This window comes from Hoplias malabaricus, chromosome X1, assembly GCF_029633855.1.
Source record: "Hoplias malabaricus isolate fHopMal1 chromosome X1, fHopMal1.hap1, whole genome shotgun sequence".
NCBI classification, from domain to species: Eukaryota; Metazoa; Chordata; class Actinopteri; order Characiformes; family Erythrinidae; genus Hoplias; species Hoplias malabaricus.
Window position 1 is genome coordinate 16,537,541 of NC_089818.1, and position 18,973 is coordinate 16,556,513.

The window sequence follows — 18,973 nt, forward strand, 5'->3', positions numbered from 1 at the left end:
GGGATGTCCTTTAGCTGTTTTCTCATTGGAGAGGTGTGCCAATGAAATTCTGCTCTACGGTCTGCTGTATCCCCTCCGAAATAAACAGACACCAGTGATAAAAGTCCTAACCCATTCTTTAAGACTAAGAAGTAATTAATGCTCTCTGTGATGTGGTTTTTACTAGAGTAGAAACACTTATTTCAGATATGAGCCAAGAACATTTTACTAATAATAATATAAATCAAGATTTATAAAGCCATTCTGGCTAGTCATATTTCCAGAACGAAACCTCCTTAATGTAATTTTAACTAGCCATATGTCATCCCTGACTTACAGGGAATTTCACTCCCTCTTAGGTGCAATTAAATTTCTATTAGTAAAAACCCAATTTGCTTTCTGTAACAGAAAAAAAAATCTAGTTGCAGATATCCACACTGTAATTCTGATTACTAATATAAACAGGAAGAAGTCTACAGTTGTTACCTGAAATGAGTTTCTGCGAATAAACTACTACATAAAAGAGATCTACAAAAAAGTCTTTTTACTAAAAAACTGAGATATGGCTTGCATGCTGGTGTCATCTTCTGCTAAAATAGGGTGACCAGATTTGACACATGGTGAAAAAGAGGACGGGGGGGGGGGGTGTTGGGCGACTACTGACGTGCAGACTAACCAAGTCACACTTGACAGAGAAGGTTATCGACCAATAACGGTAGCTCTACAGTCAGACCGTCCAATCAGAAGATTTTAAGCTACTTCACCACGCCCCCTTCTCACTCAAGCGAACCAATCGGAGTAGGGGAGGGCGGGACTAGTTTGTGAACGAAACTTCTCGAAGTTCTATGTAAGCTCTAGAAAAACAAAATCCCGGACGTTTGTGAAATTCCGGCCGGACATTTTTTTAAGTCTAAAAACGAGGACATGTCCGGGTAAAAGAGGACGTCTGGTCACCCTAGCTAAAACAGCTTAGTAATATTTGTTTACAAATAGCTTTGTAAGTGTTGTTCTTTTTGTACACTACCATCCTAGTACCCAACGGCTTATTTTTAAGTTACTGTTTTTGTGAGGTCATATATTTGTTCAGCCTACAACACTTTAGCTCCATTCACTGACACTGACCTTATAAGAGTGTCTCACCCAGGACGTTAGTAGGTAACAAAAAACCTACTTGTTCAAAGAAATAAAAAGAGGTTCAAACCTGTTCATGTAGAACAGAATTGCTACTGTTTTCATATAGAAAGTAAGAAGTAAGAAAATAGATTAGGATTGTATATGAAGTGTTCTTTGTAGAGGACATGTCCTTATTTCCCACAGGGGTGCCCAACATTTTATGCATGCTACCATGTTTTCTTGTGGCAGTGTGCTTTTTATCCCAAGGCAAATTGATCTTGTTTGTGATGTGTTGTTGCATGCTGGAAAACGATCTAATTTTAGGCAATTACAGCCTATTTCTGTCGTCCTATTTCTGTCATTCCCTACTTGCTTTCTGCAGATATAGGCTTATCTAGGATAAAAATGGGTTAGACACTTTTGCACACTCTATAAATGAAGTCTATTTATGTCGTATGAAGTCTATTTAAATCAATGTTACAGATTAGCTCTTTATTTTCAGGGTTTATTTTTTTAGGTCAGATTATATACAATATATTCTGCTACAAAGAAAGTAGAATGATCACATGAAACTAAAATATAAAATTATTAGAAAAAATAGAACTCCTAATAAACAAATAAGACAAAGAAGCTGCTGGGTCACCATGCGCTGAAGTGATTTGTGTCTCAGAGATACTCACAGAGACGTTTTCAGGTGTAATATAAAACCCTTCGCATGTTATTCCAGACAATTAAATTATTAGCACAATGTTATGGCCTTTAAAATATTTTTTTTTATGTTTGTAATGTCGATGGGGTACCCTTCTTTAATTAACCACTGAGCACTGTTAACAAATCAATAAAACTGCAACAGACTCAAGAGGGTGTCTGGACCCTTTGGGCAAATGACCCACTTGAATTAAAACCTAATCAAATGCCTTGCTCAAAACTACAAATAATATGTATGTCTGTGGGTGTCTTATATTAATCTAAAATATCTTATCTTATAAATAAAAGATAAATTAATTTATTCCCTCTGTAACAACATTATCTGCCCAATGTGTGATTCACATTCATGTCAAGCCTGTTGAATAACAGTTTCCACACTGCTCAAGTTCAGTCTTAGCAGTTGGTTGCACTTTTTATAATCCAACTAATCCCAGTTACATTCACATGTTGAGATCTGGGCTCTGGGGTGGCCATGCTGTTCATTGTTTGATTTACAGATTTTTTTTAGCAAGGATTTCTTGATAGCTTCGCATCATTCAGACCCACAGAGTTGAGTTATAGATGGTGATATAAACAGCTGTTTGTTAGATATGAAGCGAGAGTGGAGCTTAGTTTTCTCATATGTGGACAGTTTTGGAAGTGTGTTGTATCTTGCCTGGTTGTTAGGAATCCTATTTTCCCACTTAATTTCTTTTGACTTTCCCCTCCATTAATAAAGTAGATTATATAATATCCAGTGAAGTGCAATCAATTAATGAAAAATGAGTTTTAAAGGCTGTTTTGATTGTAAAATGGACACTATAAGAGTGGTCTCTGACTTTTACACAACCAATTCCATGTAGTTAATTATTAGACCTGACCTTACAGATGATTATAAGAGAAGATCATAAAGCACACCACCAACACATCAAACATCATAAGTAAGGCCTTACATTTCCCAGGTTTAGTGACTGTGAAGAAGCCATTATAGCTGCTTGAACTCTCAAAGTCATGTTTAATGGCTTGTACATTGTAACGAAACTGTAGGCAGAGGAAGGCTTTGATGTTCATGACAAAACCTTTGCTGTGGATAAGTCCACCTCTGCGAAACACAGATATCACCACTTTACTTTGATCTTTACAAGCTTTCACAGTAGTGAAGTTCGGTGGGCTACATCTTCATTTGTTCACAGAAATATAACAGCTAGCACAACTGGAGTGAAACCTAAAGAAGCGGTTTTACATGTGAACCATCAACACAGACCCTTATTAAACCAATGAATTAAAGAGGTGAACTGAAGTTCAGTGTTTTAGCCTGCAGTTTTCATGACGCTAATTAGAGTAAGTTGAAAATTAGTTAGCAACATTAGCTTCAAACCTTTCTTCACTCTTCACTTATACTTCACTCTTCATAAATTTGTCATACACATGTAAACAAAGTCAGAGTTAATTCAGAATGGTTCATAGTTGTGGTGATCTAAAACAACTGTAAGGGCATTTCAATGCTACCTCACAAGATTATATATTTATTGAATAATCCCCTGTAGTTTTTGGATAGTAAATAAAATGGACACAATTGCTTAGTTAACATCAGGACAATGGTTCCTGTCAGCGCTACTGAAAGAAAACATATTTTAAGTCTCATTTCTCTTTCACAAATTATTAGACAAAGTAATATTAGACATGACATTGTTTACATTTCAATAAATAGTATTTTAGAGAAGTTTTGAGCATAATCTGAGAGTCAAATTTCTTATGTGTATATTTGATCATTTTTTCACCCCCAGAATTTTGTTTTAAACCCTTTATTAGCCTTTATTTTGGAAAAGGCTGAAAATCATTCTAAGGCTTAACTCCCAAAATTCCCAAGGAAAATTCCCTCACACCATGCTTTGGGATAAACAATCAGCACTGTGTCTATGAATAAATCCATCGTGGAAATGAGCAAGCAAATCTAGGTTTAAACCCAAATCCTTTAACTCAGAAGTCCAGTTGTTCATTAGCACATTCTAATGAGTTTGCTATGGCTGAGATCAATAATGTATGAAAGCTAGTTTAGCATGTCAGAAGTGGGAGTTCTCAGATGCAGAGGGTTCACTCTGTGAAGATAAGCAGATGCATAGTGTCAACGGAAATCATGGCGGCTCTGTGTACTTAGAGCCAAGCACAACAGAAGACTTTGGTGTGGAAGGGTTGTAGATGGTTTTTCCACAGAGCACTTGACTGCCAAGATGTATAGCCTTGGCTTAATGGAAGCACCAGTTTCAGTAGGGTATAAATATGAGGTGACATAGAGACCAAACTCTGCTAATGATTAAACCATATAATGATAAGAGAATACACAAATTAATAAATCTGTCAATAAATATTTTGGAGCAATGATTCAAGTTTGTATTAGCCAGAGCTGTAGTGAGTCTACATGCACATTTGCCTCCATATCGAGTAGCAGGAGGTTGAATAAAGAGACAAATATTTTTCAGAGGACCGTGGCTGGAGATCTTCAAAAGCTAAAGGCACGACTATGTCTCCAAAACAAGTATTAGACATCCCCTCCATGCCAACAAATGATTTAAACAAGGTTAAATCCTTTACATTCATGTACCCATAAATGAAGTGAAAAGAACTTGAGAACTTTTTCTGTCATTTTTATTTTCTTCATTCAATCATTTTCCACACTCTCAGACAATCATTATCAACGTCTCTGTACTATGATCTGTTATAAGTCTTTCAAAATTCTAAACATCTGAGCCCAGTCTGCCAGCCTTGCTCTGTTAGTGACTTCTGAGGGAAGAGCTTGAATAACAAAATGTAGGCTCCTTTAATAGCACAATGTAATATACACAGAGGACAAATCTGACTGATGTCTTGTACAAGCTTTCATGTTTCAGTCTGGTGGAGGTGTGCTCTCTGGGAGTTGTTCATTCTCAAAACCTTCACACTGATATTTTTAGCCACTGCATGAACCAACCTTTGCATTTCAAATCCTACATTTTTCTGGGTTATTTTTTTTTCTAGGCCATTCACAAAATACTTTGTACTTTTATTTATCAATATCAGTGGTCAATAAATTTGAAATTCAAGTTTTTATCCCTTACAATAAAACATTGAGCATCTGAACCAGGATGGCCGAGTGGTTAAGGCGTTGGACTTAAGATCCAATGGACAGCTGTCCTCGTGGGTTCAAACCCCACTCCTGGTAGTTGCTTGTCTTTATCTTAATAAATGTCCTCTTTAAAGCTTATGCCTTTGGAATTATAAAGCCTTGCCGACAAACAGGAGAAAGCATTTGCGTCTAATGTTCAAATGCAAATGTTGTTGAGTGTCTAAATGGCTTTGAGTAATTCTGAATTAGATGTGGATTCGTGCTCTGCAGAGGTACGATAGTGTTTTGCAATTAGCACAACATTCTATAATGCAGCTGATGGTGTCACTTGTCTCAAGTTTCCATGTACTGCATGTCAATATGTTTGCATTTTTTAAAGTTTTTTAAGATGCTTGAGACTGATTCACTCATTCACTTACTCTTTCACATGTATCAAAATAGGTGTGTTATTGCACGCAGGTTCTGTGCCACATCCCCAAACCTTAGCCCTTAGATACAGCATATGGCACCCCACAGAATAAGTGCCAGACTTGTAAGGTCGGATTCTATGTGCATTAATTCAGAGGATTTAGACAAAACATTACCAACACTTGACATTCTGGGTCTGTCCCATTCTTGGCCATGCGTTCTGAGGGTAATTAGAATCATTACAACAGGCGGAAGCTCTGGATTACAGTAATTCTGAGATAAAAGGTGTTTGGTAAGAGCCCAGTTTGAGAATATAATTTGAGAGTCCTAGATGTGCACAAAACCAAATGTAACTTGCAGTTTGATTTTTTATATAATCCAGGACAAGTGACAGCTTACACATGGAGAAATGGAAATATAGCATTAGAAATAAAGCAGACAGAGCTGAGTTACGGTCATTTATATTAATTACATATTAATGTTTGTTATCTCTGGTATGACACACAAGAAAAAATAATTTCAATACGATTATCTCAAGCAAGCAGTTAAAGGGTCACTGACCAAAGGGAACTATTATTATATCTCTTGTAGACTAGCACAAACATGCAAAATCTCACTTGATTCAACACAACAGTTAATTTCCAGGTTTATCTGGTGTGACTTCAACAAAATGTGCTGGAATCTAAACCCTTCTTCTCATCGACTGCTGTATGTCCATCATTTGTCTGGGAATTATGCCAAAACTGTCAGAAAATGGACATTCCCAACACTTGGAACACAGCAGAGGACACTGTCTATCCACTATGCCAGTGTCTGGCGATGTCAGATGATGCTGTCACTGCAAGGACATCAGGAGTGGACAGTAAATTGGACAAAAGTCAGTTCAGTAGGGCCCCAGAGACAGTGATAAGCCAGCCATGTGCAGAGTAACGTGCCAGCTGAAACAAAGGATGATGCTGGGTCAGGCAGGCAGAGGCCTTAATGTCCACTGCAACTGCAACTAAACAGCAACACAACACCAGGATGGCCGAGTGGTTAAGGCGTTGGACTTAAGATCCAATGGGCAAATGCCCACGTGGGTTCAAACCCCACTCCTGGTAGCTTGTTAGCATTTGTGCTGTTAATATATATTAAACATTATCAAGAAAAACAGAGGGATGTGTTTGTATATATGGGATTTGGCAATCTGTAGCAGTTTAAAGTGAAAATAATGTTTGATGCTGTGATGACATATCAGCTAGCTGGCATTAAGCATGGTAACCCTCAGTGTTGTGAGTGTGTAAATGTTCCATTAGGTGCTTACTACAAAATGTATGTTTGCACAGTTAACAATTTGTGTCCAGGTGCAATTAAAGAAACTTATTTCACTATTATAAGTAGAAACTTGAGGACTTTTAAAAATTTTATTTGTAGGACTAGCTTTCTCAAAAAAGGGCGCGCAAACATGGGTTAACTGTGGAAAAGTGTCTAAATGGATCCTATTTTAAGACCTTTTTAGAACTTAACTGAAAGGAAAACGTATCACTCTTCTTAACGGTTGCTTTGACAGCCACTATGGCGAACAAAGTTAATGGAACATACCAATTCCCCAAACGGGGGTGGCATGATTTATATATTGGTATTTAGCGTAACATTCGTCGATTTTGGTTACTGATCCAATAATAATAATCTAAAAATCAATATGTACATGTGAAATAATTTAAATAAATATGCTTAAACTTTACACCCCGTCGTTCATCTAAATACATATGTTTGTAGTCTGCCCTATAGTAAGAATAAGTTGAGGAGACCCGACCCCGAGCGTTCTTTTCAGAACAACACTCTCCTCAGAGACGTTCACTCAGACCGGCCGCCGAATACACACGTTTGAAAGTAAGTGAAAAGTAGTTTTTCCGCGGTATATGGATGTTAAGTGTGTTTTTGTTTAACTTGGATTAACATTATTGGTGTAAATAGTAAGTGTAAGTGCCACAGTCTCGCCACGTGGCCACGTGAGAAACTAGCGGGTTAAAGTGAAGTCTATCTATAGCCATGTTGAGACGAGCCCTGTAACGTTGACCCCAAAGCTCTTAGAGACTGAGTCATATATAGCAGCTTAACAGTGTCCCAACGCCATTTTATAATGTATTTCTTACAGTCTGAGTACCTCCAAACCTGGGCTTTAAATTTGAGTTGACTTCCTACTCCAATTGTCCGTTTCACCTTAAACAGGGAAGAAGTTAAAGACAACATCCAGTGAAATTAAAGGGTACAATGTTGTAAAGGGTTTAATGTTGACAACCATGTGCTGTGGGTTATACACCGGAAAACGTACAGCGAGTGACATTAGCACTTAACACCATGGCCGCACCTATCCGTTTTGTAACTGCAGTTTTCTTAAGAGAATCGTAAATATACAGATTCAGACATCCAAGGTTTCTTACCTCATAAACTCTCATATAACCAAAACTGTCAACTTGGGGTGAGGCTCACAAGCTGCAGGCGAGTGATGGAGGGGTAAGTGTAAAAGTAGGTCCAGGGACATTGTATGTTCAATGATCCATGCATACTGGATATTTTTATTTTTCATTTGGAATTTACCTCTGTTTTCATGCCCAACTGTCATGAGCAGAGATGACTGTTTAAGGAGTTGAATCAGTTATCAGAATGGGAATGTAAATGTTCTGACACCTGTGGTTTTGCATGAAGCGGATCAAGTTCAAGTTCAGTTCAAGTTAGGTGTAGATACAGTTTTTTGAAATTAGAAAACCATTGGGCAAATTACTTTTTTCGTTGGATTTTGAACAGAAAGAAAGCATTACATTCTAAGTCTAATTGAGATGTTTTATTGTTATTTATTTATTTATTTATTTTCACTAGTTCTACCTGTTAAACATTGTGGTGGACATTGTTTTGAGGTTGTTTAGCTTAAATAATAGTTTTGTTTAGTTGCTAAAGGTTTTAGAATGTTATATCTGCTTTGCATGGTACACAGACCATATGTTTTATAGAATTACAATTCTATTACAATTCTGCAGAGAAGATTGGCTGAAAATTCTTAAAAGCATTATAGAAAGGCTCCTAGCTAAAAGGTTTTACAATATTTTCAAGCATGTCTTCCAAAAGAGGTGTAAGTACTGGCATCTAACATCTTCAAAACATGCACATTGAATTGCATATTAACTTAGTTTTAAAGTTAATCGATTATAAAGTCACTGTTGACATTGCAGAAACAAATAGTTTGCCACAGAAGTTGCCCAAACCTTTGCATATAACTGCAGCTGTACCCCTGAAACTTTGTGATGTATTTTAGTATTTAGAGACATTCAATTTTTCAGACGTCCAGTTCTTATCACCACAACTGTGAACAATTCAGGTTCTGGCACTCTTACCTAGAGCAGAGCGTTTTACTTCAAATCATTCTGAATAATGAGGCTGCTACTTTATCGCACTTTCAGATTTAATACAAAGGGAGTGCTTGATCTTTTGCATCCAGTTTTGTGCCCATTATATATGTGATTTCTGACAGTCACAATGCTTACTGTTAGAGAGAGCCTGCAAAAATCCATCTTTTTTTTCTCTGAGCTCATCAGAAGGTGAGTGTTTGAATGGAGAATGGCGAGAGAGTGCTGTGTAATGGCATGTTGTTTGTGTTCTGTTTTAATGCGATGCTGATGGGCGTTCAGAGTGTATTGCAGTAATACAGAGGTGTTGCTAACAAGTTCTAGATTGTAATGGAGTGTGTATGTGCATTATTCAAATACTTCAATGATTCACTATCTTGTGGTGTTTTATGGCGTGTTTTCATCTTAGCTTTAAATGTATTGTGAAACAATTTCTTTATTTGTAGATTTTAATCAGAACCCTTTATGATGGGAATGTGCAGATTATGGGTTCTGGGCACACTTATAATCCCACTGTACATATTCATACAAAAATGTATACAGTCTACAAATTTGGGCTACACATACCTGGATGAGTATTAAAGAGAAATATAACGTATATCGATAGCATTATAAGTGCAGCTCAGTGCTGCTCATCTTTTCAGCTATTCCAGAATTCAGTGAAGACATCAAATTATTTATATTTATTATATAATTATAAATATATATTATATATAATTATTTATATATATATATATATATATATATATATATATGTGTATATATGTATATGTATATATGTATGTGTATATATATATGTGTGTGTATATATGTATATGTATATATGTATGTGTATATATGTATATATGTATATATATATATGTATATGTGTGTATATATATATATATATATATATATATATATATATATATATATATATATATATATATATATATATATATAAAATGTGTGTGTGTGTGCATGCTATTCAGTACTCGCCTGTTGCCATTTTACAGCATCTTGTAATTTCATTTGGACAAGACACTGCATTTTTGCATTTTAACATTTGCTTTGCATCGTTGTATATTGTCTTTTATTATTGTTTTGATTGATTTTTATTTAATATATGGCTGGGCAATAATATAATGGGCAATATAAATGAATTTCTTGGTATGAATTCATTTATATATAAATTCATGGTATGAAATGTGTTAGGATTAACATTTTATGATCTGAAAAGTGAAGGTTGTGTGATTGTGCATGGTTGTAAAAGAAAGTTGAAGTCGAAATTACCTTGAAATACATCATACAGAGTAATGAATATTAAGTATTGAGTAATGATGCCCTTCACAATTTTCTTTCAACTACCTGCATTGAGGCATGTCTGGCTGTGTGGACTGACTGCGGCTGACTTGTTTGGTTTCTGAATATCCTTCACATATTCGTTACATATAAAATATAACAGAACTCAATTCTGTAGGCGTGGGCTTATTTGTTAATGTTCATAGTTGAAATAAACTGTGTTATTTATGCAAAGCAGTGTCATTGAGGTATAGAAAAGACTCCGTACTATGACTTGTGTTTGGCACACACTTGTGGAATATTAACCAGATAAATGAATCCTACTAAATATGAGTTAATAATTTTCCTCAGTGATTACCTTGTGGATTCACAATTTAAATACTGCATGAATTATGTCGTCTTGTCATGGATGGCTCCTCTGAAATATTGCTGAATGATGCTAGACATCACAGTTTTCTCTGAAATTCTGTCACTTGCACATATTCAGTTAATTTACCCAGTAAATTAAAATGAACTTATCCAAGATATGTCACAATTTTGAATTACTTAAAACAATTAGGTCTTCTGATATCTGTATATTCAAATAACCAAGCCCATCCCTATCCTGTAGCTTCTGCCCTTTCACTTGCCTCCCCCCCCCCTCCTTTTTTTTGTCTCTGCTGTAACCTATCCTAAGATGGAGACTCAGAGGGGCGATCAGTCCCAGGGCGGAGCCTCAGGCCGAGTACGGCAGGGTTCGGGGAACGGCCCAGGTCTGCCTGGTTCTAACCTGAATGGAGATGACCTGCATGGGGCCAGGAGACGAAGACCACGCTCATCTCGTTCAGAGAGCCAGGGCTTGGAGGAAGGTTTCGTTGTGCAGGGATTGGGACCCATGCAGGGCTCCAGAGGAGAGATTGTTTGGTTTAACAGCAACATGTACGAAGAAGCAGAGGGCTACTTTCAGAATTCTACATCAGGGATGAGGGCACCCCCTCTGTCGTCCTCTCCGAGGGACCGGGCCCATCGGCCCCTCGTGTTTAGAGCAAGGCGGAACGAGAGCCAACAGAGTAACGAGGGTGGGAGCCCTCTACCTCACAGCCACCATCGCTCATCTTCAGAACCACAAAGGGGTCGGATAGTTCCCCGGGGAAGAGGCAGGAAGAGGGTCTTCTCAGAGACTGAACGCACCCCTCAGAAAAGACGGGACAAGTATGGCACAATGCAGGGCATGGGCCAATAGCGTTCTGTTTTCTGTATTTTCTGCTTGGTTTATAAATGTTACTTGTGTTGACTTATGTTAATGTTTATTTTTATTTATTTACTTTTAAATGTTTTTTGGCGTTTCCTTGGTTGCTTGTCTGCACTGAGTGATCCTTTTGGAATGCCACCCTGAATCCCTGCAAACACCAATCCTCACTTAAATGAAAACCTACCTGTGTTTAGTGTGGCTTATAGCTGCATGGAAGAGAATGGGCACCAATAACCGTCCCGCAGACAGGAAGAGTTCAGGAGCATGCTAGGCTGCGGCTATTGTCCATGGGCTTGGGTCAGCAAAAGCAACAAATGGGTTTTACTGAGAGAAAGCCCTACGCTGGCCTTTCAAATCTCCCCTTGTCACATGATCTGTGATCTGCACTGGTCAGTGTGCTTTTGTGCTGAACGTAACCATATCCATGCAGGTTGTAGCCCCTGAAAACTGTTGCTCTCTACAAATATTTGAGTTGAAGCTCAGATATTTGGATGATTTTTGGGGGGAAATACCCATAAAATGATCTAACATGTTGGCTGCCAAACTGCAATAATGAAATAACAGGCTTTTAAGATGAAATGAATATTTGTAAACATGTTTTTCTTGATATAACTCAAATGAATAAATTAAATTTCTTTTAAACTGTAAATGAGTAATTGTCATTAGTTGCTGCACCGTTGAATATATGTCGGTGTTCTAGAGCACTTTGTTCAGATTATTCTCCTTTGCTTATATAATTTTGTTAGTACACTTATTTACTGCATTTAAAGCACTTAACATGGTCTCAACTTTGTGGTTTAATATGAAATCTGATTTACAATAAACAGTGATAGGTTGATAAGCAAGTTTAGTGCTAGTTTTGCTTTGGGTTTTTCTCTCTTGATCTTCCTATTCTGAGCTCTAACCCCACTGCTCACCTGCTGTTTTTCTGTCTTTCCCTTTTTTCCCTGCAGCAACAAAATGAGTGACCTCCAGTGCCTTGCCCAGGAAAACATCTGGTTCGACAAATCCAAATATGATGAGGCGGAGACGCGCTTCTATGAAGGAGTGAATGGCATCTCGCAGGCTCCTCAGGTACGGCTTCCTCCAGGGTCTGAACGCAACACCATCAGAGGAAATTACATCAGCTGGGGGCTGTGACTTTTCCCTCATTGATATTAATCAGACCCGACCCTTGTTTAAATCCTCGCTACTCCACGTCTACGGTCATGGCAGCACATAATGAGCTGTATGAATATTTCAGTTTGTACAGCGCTGATATTGATGGAGCCTGACTGCCTGTTTGCTCAGCTGTTGTTTGTCCATCCGTGGTCAGGAAGAGAAGCATGGATGAGGATTTATTAAAAAAAAAAAAAAAAACCAACAACCTCCTCCTCAATTGCATGGTTATTCTGCGCTATCTGTCTTTGCCTAGATGCTGTTGCTGCAGCTGGTTTGAGGTGTGTGTGTGTGTGTATGTGTGAAAGGGTGGGCAATATGATGTTATTGTTGTTCAGATTCAGATTGCACTCTCCTGAGTAACTGGGTAACACTGTTATATCTAGAACCATGAACACTATATAAATCATAAAGGCTTTTACAGATTTTTGTAAATAAATATTAAGCTCCAGCATGGTGAACAGCATGTGATTTCTTTATATATTTCTTTTAAATTAAGGTGGAAAAGTGAATTTCCAAATGGCCTTAAGGTACTTAATAGTTTGCCATATTGCCCTCCCTTATCTCTGTGTATGTATATGTTTTTCTGCTCGCCTGCCTGCCCTCTTACCATCTGCCCCTTGCTTGCTGGTTTGACTTGGCCCTCTCTGCCCCGCTGTACCCTTTCAGGAGAGAGACGCTAGTGCCATCCTGCAGGACATTGTTAAAGCCCGGCAGACTATCCAGCAATCCCTAGCCGGAGTGAGTACTACCTTTCCCCTCCCCCAAAATACAGCCCAAACTCGTGAGTTTCGCTCCAGACCTCCAATAATCAGAATGCATTCTGCGTACATTTAGAATGACGCGTTACTTTATTTCTAACAAGACTGAATAGTTTTTGTCGTTGTGACTCTGAGTGCACTCTTAACTGTCACTCAATCACTAGCCTGCTTCCTAAAGTGCCTGGCCAATGATGTGCTCATGATTTGAATGGGCGATTATGTGAAAAGACTCTCTCTCTCTCTCGGCCAGTAACAGTCTGTGGATATGGCTTTTAAGTTTTTTTTTTGCCTGAAGCAGTGGTCATTACCTCTGCATAAAATGATTCCAAAACAGTGTAAACGTGTCTGTCACCAGCTGGACAGCCAGAAATGCCGGCGGTCAGTGCCACACTACAGCGGCGGTCCTAGGGGACCTCGTCCTAGCTCAGTTTGATAGTAAACCTGCTCAAATGCACTACTATAGCAGTAGAGCTGAATGATAAATCACTAGTGCTACTTGGTGGACCATACAGCTGCTTCCAGATAACCACAACTCCAATAACAATAGGTGTCTAACAGAGGTGTCCAATGTCATTCTGGACAAAACTTACATTTACAGTAATGCAAAATGCCATAATTAAAACAATAATGGAAATTATGGTTTAAAGGAGTGGGATTTTCAAGTCACAAAATATATATATATATACGCGCACACACATACCCAGAGTCTTTTGTAACCAGTCCACCAAAGTGTGTATTGTGCAATAATATTTCAGCTAAATTGGCCACCAATTTATTGGCATGCTACATTCTGTCAATAGATTTTACTGGACTCTGATCAACAGAATGAAACTAGGCTCTGGGTTAGTCTTGGAGCATGCTCAGTTAGACCCCAGTTTTCTATACAGATCTTGTATTTTTATATTTAAGCTTTTCCTCCATGATTCTGGAAGGTTGCTGGCCGGTCAAAGCTCCTGTTGGGTTTTCTCAGCTGTCGTCCAAGCTACCAATTTTGCCCCTGCTTCATTCTGTAGTGTAACCGCTTCACTTTGCCCCATTTGCAGCTGCTGAAGAGCTTGTAGATAACGGACAGAGCAGCTGTGACTTCTTTTGACTGCTCTGGCAGCAGGGGCAGCTTCTCATTCATCATGATTTAAGTCCATATTTCAGATTTGTGCCTAACTAGGAAATATGGGTGGTTATGAAGATCTTATCAAAATAATAAAATGATTCTCTTAGAATAATTGAATTTGGAAGGTCTAATCTGGCTCTTTATGATTACATTTTGCCATAACACCCATCCATATTTGAAACCAGGCATTCATCTGAGAGGTTCCAGCAGTTCATTAGAGGTTCTGCAATTTAAATTAATGCTTAATGTTTCCCTTTGGCTTTTCTTTATGCATGTTTAGTAAGTTATTTGTGCTTTTTGTGTATATGCCTGTGTTGTTCATTGAGCTGTTCCCCAGTGATGCAGTGAGAGTCCTGTTACCGTGTGTGTGTGTTTTTTGCACTGTGAGGGGGGTGGTGGAGCTTGTTGCCTTACGGCTTGCTGCAGGGTATTTTTGTGTCTGTGGCTTATGGTGTCATTGACTGAAACATGCCATGTGGACTGGAGTCTGATCAACAAACTTTCACTCTCCACCACACCTACATATGTAAATATGTAGTACTTGCAGGGTGTCTTATATTTTCAGTGTTAGTTTGTTCTATTTAAAAAAGCGGTAGTGTATGCCAAAGCGTCGCAAACAACATGAAAGTTTTTAACGTATTTCTTATTAAACACAGCTCACATGTTATTTTGCAATTAACCAGATTATGATCCACAAAGTGGGTCTGCCAAGTGGGGGTTTCCATGCTTAATGTTGTACAGAATCACTGCCCAGTAGGTGTCAGAAAAGTGCTGTTTATTTGTGATTAATTACTGTTTTTTTAGTCATTCATGTATTTAGTACTAGTGTGTTAATACTCTGAAGCTGCTCATATACCACATTTATTAGTTATTTATCACTTGTGTATCATATAGGAGTCACAGATTCAGATGCGTTAAAACATTGTTGTGGTTTAGTTGCTTTTAATCTAAATTAAAACTGTTTGTTTGTTTTCTTCTGACACACAGTCTGTTCTGACTGACTTTTCACTGCTCTTCTGTTTGTCTGTTTGTGTACATGGGGTGATTTTATTGTGAACTACTCTCAGGTGAAAGCAGCTCTACAGCCGGGTAAAGGGCATTCACGTCCTCAAAAACCCCGCGAGCGCAAGACTGTAAGTGCCATGGCACAGAAGCCTGGCTTTTAGAGTGAAAAGGCATGAGAGGGAGATGCTCATTCTGCTGCCTCACATTTATTACTCTTTTCCCTGAAAGAGTTAAACAGTTAAAGCTGAATGGTGTGGGTGTGTAATGTGCATGTAAGCATGTGGCGTTTTACCAAAAGTGTTTAGGAATGTGTGTAAACCCATAATTGCATGCTCACTTTTTAAGGCGTACATCGCTTTTGCTGAGATTAAACTGCATGGGTCAGTGTAAAGCCATGGTAAATGTTAAATAATCACTTGATGTTAAAGGTTTTGTCCCTTGCCCCCAACCCATGGCTGCGTTTTCAGTGAAATTTAGACAGAAATGCTCAGACATTTGTAGTATGTTAAGTTTAAAATAGGGTGCGGTTTATATCCATAACAGGTGTCAAAAGAATATTTACCTACAGAATGGTCAGTGAATTGTAAAGTATTGATAATGCTGTGTCTTTATATGATTACAGTGCAGGCCTGCAGTTTGTTTGAGATTGTGTTTTTGAACCAGATAACAGTGACGGGGATTCTGCATAAAAGGTTTTATTACAAAGAACAGGATACACTCCAGAGAACTGAAAGTGTATATATATTTTTTGATTGCAAACTGTTTTGGCAGCAAATAATTTTATTTAATACCACAATTTCTTAATCACTGACTTTCATACTGTCACTGTCAAATAAAAAATCTCCAAATTCTAACTTTATATTAGAAGGGAGGGGGAAACTTTCAGTGGAAATCTATGTAAAATTTTGATTTCAATAATTTTCTATTGGTCCATTCATTAAAGTTAGTGTGAAGGACAGCTGCCGTGTTGAAATGATGGAGGAAACTAAATATCAATAAAATATCAAATATCAGTAAAAGTGGATATGCATTTTTTTATTATTATTTTTTGAATTTTTGTTTTTAATTATAAATTTTTTTGAACAGTGACAGTTAAAGCTTGTTGGAGCTTGTTAACAGTTCCAATATTTTGCTGCTCCTTTTGAGCCCTGTGCCTCTCTAGTAAGCAGTAACAATTCTTTCCTGATAAGTCTATTTGTCAGAGCTGCATGGAGTGTGAGATGTGGAGTGTGTGCTCACTGCTCTCAGGAGCTTGGCATTGCATCCTCTCCTGAAAAGCGATTTGATTCCCGCATGCGTTTATCGCAGTATTTCCCCCCCTGGCCAGTTCAGGTCTCTAACTTTCATCTTTCCATCCTTGGCGGCAGAGTCAGAACACCAGCAGATCGGAAGATCAGACTGAACTTCTCTCACGCATCAGGAGTCTGGAGCTGGACAACAAGAGCCTGCACAAAGGTGTGCATTTGTGTTTCCCATTACTATCAGTATGAATTCTGTGTTTACAAAACATTGCAACTTGCAGGTAGCATCCCTCACTCTCTTGTTCTGTTTGCTTTCTGTTCTGTCAGTGGTGGATGACCTGAGGGCCATGATGTCCAAACTGGATTCCAGAATGTCAGTGCTGGAGAAAGGCCAGAGCCAGCCAAGCAGAGCAGCCCCAGCCCCACAGGTAAAAGAAGAAAAAAGTTTATTCACATCATCCCCATGATATCCTCTGATGGATGAAGAAAGAAGTAGTGAAGCACTGAAATGAATGTTTTTGGCCAGAATCAAAATTCTGGACACGTTTAGATGAAGACCAGCTTGGACATCAGTCTTGCTGTTCTCAGTTCCTGTAAGCATCTTATGGGTTACTGAAAAGCACTATATTAATATAATGTTTTACTGTTAAAAGTAGCTAGAACCTAGGGGTTATTGCCTAAAGTTTGTGAACCTAGCTTAATAATCCAGCTTCTTTTCACTTGTGTCTCAGTGTGGAACAAGGCTATACATTATGCAGTCAGTTTGACTGTGATAAACCTAGAGCGACTTCATTTTAAAAAAATGACTTGCTACAAATAGAATCTTTTTAAAATCTTCTCCCAAACTTCAGGCTGCTCCAGCTCCTCAACCAAAGGTGATGGTGAAGGAAGAGAATGAGGATGATGACATCGACCTATTTGGCAGCGATGAGGAAGATGAAGAGGCTGAGCGCATCAAAGAACAGAGAGTGCAGGAGTACGCAGCGAGGAAGTCTACAAAACCAGCCCTCATTGCCAAGTCCTCCATCCTTCTTGATGTCAAGCCTGTACGCACTCCTCTAGAGAACATTTACTGTAGGGCAGTGTTTATAAAGCTATACGCCCTCTGTGCGCCCATTCAGAGACCTACATTTATAAGTTTGTATACCACAGAAACTAATTTGTCAAATGAGTGTTTTCTGTGGCTTTTTAAGTAAATTATTTTTATCATTTTTAAGACGGAAGCCATTAGTATTATGTCACTGATCCACACCAACTACAGTCAGTTGTTAGTCAACTGGGGGATATTCCACAAAGCAGGATTGCTCTGATTAGTAAGATAACTGAAAGGAGACATGTTTTACTACTTTTCCTCAAGTGAACAATGTTCTGGGGTCGTAATGAAACCTGTGACATACTTTAGTCAAAATATCACAAGGATTAAAAACTACAGCACAGTTTTCTCCTTGTTCAGAATGACAAGTTTCAGCGACTGTTCTTTTAAATATCAATGAGCCACAGCTCACCCCAATATGGGCACACAGGAGGGAGGAGCAGAATCTGTCCTTTTAGGCATTTTTGGCAATTATTTTTAAAACTCTAACCAGTAGAAAAAGCTCTGAGGGACATTATTATTAGACTGTCCTCATCTTTGGGTTTAAGTTGTTTAGCTAACTGAGAAATCCTGCTTTGTGCAACAGTCATCTGGACAACAGCATTGACTAAATCAGCCTTTAGGCATAAAGCTTTAGAAAGGTTTGTTTTTAGGAGTCCTGTGGCTTTATAAAGTTTTCAAATCTATAATTTGTGATTTCAAACCTGCTTTCATGAGCTTCTCTGCGGTTGCTAATTAGAGCTTTTCCTCTGCCTGTTACCTAACCCATTTGTCTCTTTCTCAGTGGGATGATGAGACAGACATGGCTAAGCTGGAGGAGTGTGTGCGCTCGGTGCAGGCAGACGGTTTGCTCTGGGGCGCCTCCAAGCTTGTTCCTGTGGGCTACGGCATCAAGAAGCTGCAAATCAGCTGCGTGGTAGAAGACGACAAAGTAGGAACAGACATGCTGGAGGAAGAGATCACCAAATTTGAGGACTATGTAAGTATCGAGCGTTGGCCTCAGCTGTTAGATATGAGTGTTATTGGCTTTGATCTCAGTTTCACTTGAAAGCAGTTCTGACCTCTGTAAACTTGTATTTCCTTCTATTTCCACAGATTCAGAGTGTTGACGTTGCTGCCTTTAATAAGATCTGAGTCTGCCTCGACAATCAAACCAACACCTCAGAGTTACTGCTGCTTTTGTTTTGCACGGTTACAAATAAACAGATAAAGCTCTACAAACTGAGACATTTGTTTTTTATTAATTACGTATACAAATTTATATAATTTAATATGAATATAGAATTCTTTCAGAAATTATACAAATATTTGTTACATCTCTAGCTGATGTTCCTGTACCAGTTCCTATAATTCCAGGCCATGTAAATCTATGTAAATACAGTGTTCAGACTGTCCTCTGCTTAACCGTAGAGGCTGCAT

General features: G+C 38.3%; 1 protein-coding gene and 2 non-coding genes across 5 annotated transcripts; all 3 read left to right on the forward strand.

Annotated features, from left to right (window-relative positions):
- The first annotated feature begins 4,895 nt into the window (after positions 1–4,895).
- trnal-uaa (transfer RNA leucine (anticodon UAA)) lies at positions 4,896–4,978 on the forward strand. Its single transcript has one exon. It is a non-coding gene; the product is annotated as a tRNA-Leu (tRNA).
- Positions 4,979–6,307: 1,329 nt separating this feature from the next.
- On the forward strand, positions 6,308–6,390 carry trnal-uaa (transfer RNA leucine (anticodon UAA)). The gene has a single exon. It is a non-coding gene; the product is annotated as a tRNA-Leu (tRNA).
- A 658-nt stretch (positions 6,391–7,048) lies between these two features.
- On the forward strand, positions 7,049–18,780 carry LOC136675597 (elongation factor 1-delta-like). 3 transcript variants are annotated; one of them, XM_066652229.1, is made up of 8 exons: positions 7,049–7,162; positions 12,139–12,259; positions 13,013–13,084; positions 16,588–16,675; positions 16,789–16,889; positions 17,313–17,507; positions 18,339–18,533; positions 18,650–18,780. In XM_066652229.1, exons 2-8 carry the CDS (start codon positions 12,146–12,148, stop codon positions 18,686–18,688), a joined length of 804 nt encoding a protein of 267 aa, XP_066508326.1. In that variant the 5' UTR covers positions 7,049–7,162; positions 12,139–12,145; the 3' UTR covers positions 18,689–18,780. The 3 variants fall into 3 exon arrangements, with proteins under 3 accessions (XP_066508326.1, XP_066508327.1, XP_066508328.1); XM_066652230.1 differs by lacking the exon at positions 13,013–13,084 and adding an exon at positions 15,283–15,348; XM_066652231.1 differs by lacking the exon at positions 13,013–13,084.
- Positions 18,781–18,973: the final 193 nt, after the last annotated feature.

Bases quoted from the DNA above. Each gene is read 5' to 3' on its own strand.
- LOC136675597 (XM_066652229.1), top strand. From the start codon at position 12,146: ATGAGTGACCTCCAGTGCCTTGCCCAGGAAAACATCTGGTTCGACAAA. The intron at 16,676-16,788 runs GTGTGCATTTGT...CTGTTCTGTCAG, and splicing joins CAACAAGAGCCTGCACAAAG to TGGTGGATGACCTGAGGGCC. The intron at 17,508-18,338 runs GTACGCACTCCT...TCTCTTTCTCAG, and splicing joins TCCTTCTTGATGTCAAGCCT to TGGGATGATGAGACAGACAT.